This window comes from Apaloderma vittatum, unplaced genomic scaffold, assembly GCF_000703405.1.
Source record: "Apaloderma vittatum isolate BGI_N311 unplaced genomic scaffold, ASM70340v1 scaffold16502, whole genome shotgun sequence".
Classification (NCBI taxonomy): Eukaryota; Metazoa; Chordata; class Aves; order Trogoniformes; family Trogonidae; genus Apaloderma; species Apaloderma vittatum.
In genome coordinates, this window is record NW_009704359.1 from 24,209 (window position 1) to 29,796 (window position 5,588).

A 5,588-nucleotide genomic window follows, 5' to 3' on the forward strand; every position below is an offset into this window, starting at 1 on the left:
CTGAAATGGTCTATCACGCTGATCTTTCACAAAGGCATTTAAGGCAGGTATGAAAGCATCAGAAGGTGGAGGTTTAAGTGATCAGGGTGAGAGCATCTTGAAGATGGCTCCTTCTGCACTTTTGTAATCCCTTTAATATTGATGGGAAACCTTGGGATTTGGTCTGCCCACATCAGCGCTGAGGCAGGCACCTCAGCACTGCAGCCTTCTGGTCACTAAATGCCAAGTGTCTGGGTAGTCTGGGGAGTCAATCTGAGCTCCTCAGGTACCTGCTGTCCACTGTGAAAGAAATACCACTGCAACTTACAGCTTGGTGAGTGAGTGCAGGGTCACAAAGGCTTCAGGGTGAATAAACTGGATGTAATTCCAGCTGAGGTCTCTGCAAAGCAAGGAAACGTCAGTGAGAGGGATGCAGAGCAGGGCAGTGAAGCTGCTGACACTGACCTGGTCAAGGGGTTTAGTGACAGTAAATGTGGGATCTGCATCCCCTTGGGTGGCAGCAAGTTTTTAGCTCCCTGGAGACAAATATGTTTGGGTGTATATGCAGGTGGTTTCTAACAGAGGGCAGAAGAGTTTGCCTTGCAGGAGTTCCTCCACTGACGCCAATGGGAAAGGTTACTTTTGGGCTTCAGTTCTGTAAATTTGGGGATTTTATGCCAATGAGCTAAACCTCAGAGCAGCAGATAGGTTATGGCTTAGTGCCAGAGCATCCCTTATAGGCTCACAGTGCTGGGTGCCCAGGCAAGAGCAGATAGGGCCAGGGGACGTGCAGAAGGCGGACCAAGGTCATCTTAGAGTGTCTCCTGTCAGGTGGACTTGGCTTGGGTTCTCTGAGGCTCCTCACTAAGCTCTGCTTCCATCTGAGTTAAAGGGCTCAACTCCCTCTGTCATCAGCAGAGAGGAGCCCCATACCAGGAAGTGTTCTTCAAAGACTGACGACATGAGCAATCTCCTAGATAGGTCTGCATCTCTCCAGCTCTGAGGGGAGCTGGGGATGCCTGTCCAGATGTGTGTGTCAAAATGCAGAGGGCTGAAGCTGAGCGAGATGAATGCAAGAACACAACTGCAGGCAAATGTCAGATCTTGCACGCTCAGCTCTATGCTTGTGTGACTATAGTGTGGCAGCAGCATGCTTGTATTGGCATGTCTGTCTGCAGTGTTACGTGTCTGCAGTGTCACATGAGTTCCTGTGCAGTTATGAACACGTTGTACATGACGCTCAGGGGATCTCTAGGAATGCTGGTCTGTTAAATGACACTCACATTGCTGCACCATAGGAAAAAGCTTTTCTGTGATGCAGTTCACCTCCAAACAGAAAAGCAAATAAAGACCATCAGCACTTGGAGGACTCTTCCCACGTGTCCCAGGGAAAAATCATTCAGGTTGGAAAAGCCCCCTGGGATCATCGAGTCCAACCACGAACCCCACTCTACAAAGTTCACCCCTAACCCATCTCCCCAACCCCACATCTGAACGACCTTTAAACACCTCCAGGGATGGGGACTCAACCAGCTCCCTGGGCAGCCTGTGCCAATGGCTGACTACCTTTTCTGTGAAAAAAAATGCCCTGTGAAGCCTTATTAGCTTCTCAAAGGTGCCAAGCTCTTAAGTGGGCTACTGGAAAGTTCGTATGTGTGGATGATATGTGTATGTTTGTGTGCATTTAATATGTCTAACATGTTTATTTACATGTAGAAGGGAAGCCAGAAAAAAGTTAGTGCCCTGCTCTTTTGCAAGGGGAAGTGGAAGAGGGACTAGACAGAAGAACATATGAAAGAGGAGTGGGGTTGAGGAACTCCATAGCAGACTGGCTGAGTGTTCACAGTTCCCCATCCCCCAGCAAAAAGCCCGGCTGTTCCTCTGCCAGGCAATACTCACATGGAGCGCAGGGCCATCAGCTGCACAAAGGTGTCTGCTCTGATCTCATGGATCCTGTTGTGCTGGAGACCACTGAGAAGACAGAAACTGGTTTGAGAAAATAGCTGAAGGTGGCACTCTGTAGGGATCTCTGTTCCACAGCATCAGATGCAAACTGTCACAGTGGAAGGTGTCATTTGAGCTTGGGACACCCTCTCTTATTTCAAGGGGTAATGAGGAAGAGTAACAAAACAACACAAAGTCATCCTCCCCTATGGGCAGCTCCAGGGCTCAGCCAGCCCCTCCATTTGATGTCAACATGGCACAGTAAAGTGCCATCGATATACAGCGTTTAAAGATGCCCCGTTATCTCCAAAGCCACATTGGTTTCCCACTCTGCTCCAGCCTGAGCCTGCAAACTGCTTTGTCCAGACCAAAAAAAATGAGAGCTTGGAGCCAGTGAGTCAGTACACAGCTCTGCGCGACCCTTCAGGAAGGATTACATGGTGCTGCCCTTTGCCTTGATGATGACGCAGGGAGTGAGAAGGCTGAAGGCATCTCAGCTTCTCATGAAGAAAATCCTGACGTCTTGCTAAACCCACCATCCTGCACACGTATTTTCATAGATTGCATCAGCCTCTGCACATCTCCCTTCCAGCAGCCTCCTGCACTCCCTTGGGCAGGGGAGGGAGCAGGGTAAGAGCTCACACGGTGTTTGCTGACTGACCTACACACTCCCCACACCCACCGAGAGACATCTAGAACTGATCCAGGCATCTGCCTTATGGGAAACAGTAACAGCTTCCCAGTTTTCTCTTCCCTGGTGTGGAGCAATGGTGAATATTTTTTAAAATTCCAGCAAAAATGCCCATCATGAGCTGCCAGACCTGCAGAAGTGGTCTCCCCATGTGTGACATTCTGCAAGGGGAGAGAGCCACTGCCTAGTGCTCTACCGACACCAACCTCCTTGGCCGTTTGTTGGGCAGCTGATTCCAGACTCAGAAATGATCTTGACTCATGTCACATCTCACCTGGGAATTTGGCCACATGTTTGTGTTTCAGAGGCAAGGTCTCATATCTGCTCTACTGCTGGTTTCTCAATGCCCTGTGTAGGCAAAAAGGCATTCCCTGTGCATCTAGGTAAGATGTCAGGTGAGGGCCGTGAGAAGCTCTGTGCACAAATTTGGGGGTCTCAGGTAAAGGAGCACTGAGTGGGAAAGGTGCAGCTTGGGAAGAAGGGGTATTGGAGCAAGCTGGTGAAAAATAATTGAAGGATATTTAGCTGCGAGGGACCACCTGTGTGTTGCAGGTCAAAACCTGCGCGTTGGCAGTTGCAGCAGAGCGACTGGCACACCTGAGTTGTTTGCAAGCCAGACTGTACCACCACGCACCACAAGAGTTGTTTCCAAGGTATTTCCCAGCAAGCCTGGTGGGGGTAGGGCTTACAGGATAATATCTTGGGGCTTAAGGGACCAAATGCTCATTTTGTAAGAAAACGTTAATTTAAGACACAGTCTGCCTGACTTAAGTAGTCTCAAAGAAGGATTTACTGTGCTTTTACATTAATGATAAGTTTGAATTTGGTGTATTATAAAATATCATACGAAGACATTTAGGTACAAGGCATGAAACTACAGGTTTGGAATTCTGGAAGTTTGTCCTTTTTTAGATGTCTTTTGCATTTTTTCAAATGTTTCCCTGGGGGTACTTTAGATAAAACACACCCAGCTCCAAATTTGTCCTCAGAGCTCCCGAACAGGCAGTAAAGGCTATGTTAAATCTCATTTCCATGTGATGTCACACAGTGTCCTACTGCCTGGTTTTGCTAAGGCTGGACGAGATGGTTTGGCCGTCCAGGCTGGGGGGCTGCAGAGAACAAGGACAACCTCTCCAGTGTGTTCTTGTGGGGATGCTGCTCCCACACATCTATTCTTCCAGTTTTCCGTATTCTATAAAAAATCATGGAGTCTATTATTTTTATTTTTTTCTCCAAAAAGGGCCAAGAACTGTCAGTTTTAATGTGTAGGGCTCTGCCTGCAGGTACTTTGAACTGAACATGAACAACTCTGTCTCAGAGCAACAGAGGTGCCTCCCAGGTCCTGGAGGAGACCCAGTTCAAGTGCTACACATGAGAAGAGCATCAGTCTTCTCTTATGAGGGGCTAGCCCTGAGAGGTACGGATAAAGGCTGCTTTATACCCATGGCACAGGGCCCCATCTTGAAGAAGAAGCAATTTACAGTAGAGATGAACCCCATTCTTGATTAGCTCATATTGGGGCTTGAGTTAGTGAAGTAAAATCTGGTGCTGTCAAGTCCTACTTCTGTCTGCTGTGGCTGACACCTCTGAAAAGACCTGAGTGAATTAAGCCTCTATGCACAGGGGGACTATTTTTATTCTGTATTTGCACAGAGGTAAAGCATAGAGCTCTGATCCACTAGCAGTCCAAACAGTGAGTTATAATGCTAGGATTTCCCAGTGCTTTTGGCAGAGGTTTAGTTTTGTGTTTGGGAGCTGCTTCTATTCCCAAATTGTCCCCTTTCCCCATAGCACGGCATGAATGAGGGCATCTCTTTACTCACAGCTCCTCCAGGCGCTGACACCGGTGAAAACTGGGCAGATCTTCAATTTGATTGTGTGACAGTTCTCTGCAGGGGAAAGACCAGCACAGAAAGATTAGGAGATCAAAAGCAAGTTCCCCTAAGCCCTCCTTTGGAAAACAGATATTGCCAGAGAGGGGGCTGACCCAGACAGGGGGATGATCAGCAACCCCAGGGATGGGGATCTCTCCTCTGCACATCCCTGACACTTGCTCTGAGCATCTTTGTGAAGACAGAGATTGCTCGGTGGTTTACCTACGCATCCAGCCCAGCTCAAGCTGCAGACTGACGGAGCTGCTTCTACAGCTGGGGTGGGCTTTCCCTCCCCAGGCCCAAGTCAGCTGTGGAACACTTCCATGCCAACTTCTGCCCTGCATAGCCTCGCTTTTCCACAGGCAAAGCAGAGAGGTGTCTGTGCCAGAGCTCCCGTCCTGCTGTTGTGGGTGGGAGTGCTCACAAGAGCTGCAGATGTGCTTCAGAGCCCCGGGGGGTTTTGGCCAGCAGAGCAGCATCCCTCTGCCTTGCCTCCTTCTTGGCACAGCAAACCCAACTGCCCAGCGCCTGCTCCCCACTCAGCCTCTCCTATCTCCTCCCGAGGGTTAGGCAGGGGTTGTGGCAGAGGCAGGGGTTTGGAACAGGACATTACAGACTGTGAAAATCCCAGGCGCCCATTCTTCCAGGTGCTGCCACTTGAAAGCAGTTCCCAACAAACTCCTGCTCCCTCTGCTTCGTAGCATGACAGCATGTCAGCACCCAGGGTCCAGTGACTTGGTAGTGAGAGGAAAACCTATCATCATGGCATGGCTTAATGTGAATTTATTAAAACTGAATCAGGCTGCGTAAGGAGTAACGCTTAAAATCAGCTTTCCCCACCCCCCCACCAGCAGATGCTGAATTTGTGGCTGTGCAAGGGAAATTTGCCCCAGGGTAAAGTTTTGTATGTGGCCTCTCCGCTGACTTTCCAAACTCAGTTTCCATCTTTCTGCCAATAGGTTGCTGCTAAAACATTTCAATTATTTATTTTTTTTGCCAAGCCCCTCTCCACTAGTTTTCCATGGTGGAGGGGAGGAGGGAGGAAAAAAGCAAGCAAATGTTTTGTGCTTGGCTCGGAAGACTATCACCCAGTATGGAGA

The 5,588-nt window shown here is 49.1% G+C and overlaps 1 protein-coding gene across 1 annotated transcript in view; it reads right to left on the reverse strand.

The window, feature by feature from the left end:
• LGR6 (leucine-rich repeat containing G protein-coupled receptor 6) overlaps positions 1–5,588 on the reverse strand; it is a gene marked incomplete at its 5' end in the record, with an annotated part of 79,712 nt that overhangs the window by 10,393 nt on the left and 63,731 nt on the right. Inside the window, 3 exons of the mRNA XM_009865021.1 lie at positions 308–379; positions 1,879–1,950; positions 4,438–4,503. Coding sequence (XP_009863323.1) covers positions 308–379; positions 1,879–1,950; positions 4,438–4,503 — 210 coding nt within the window. The remainder of the gene's footprint in view (positions 1–307; positions 380–1,878; positions 1,951–4,437; positions 4,504–5,588) is intronic.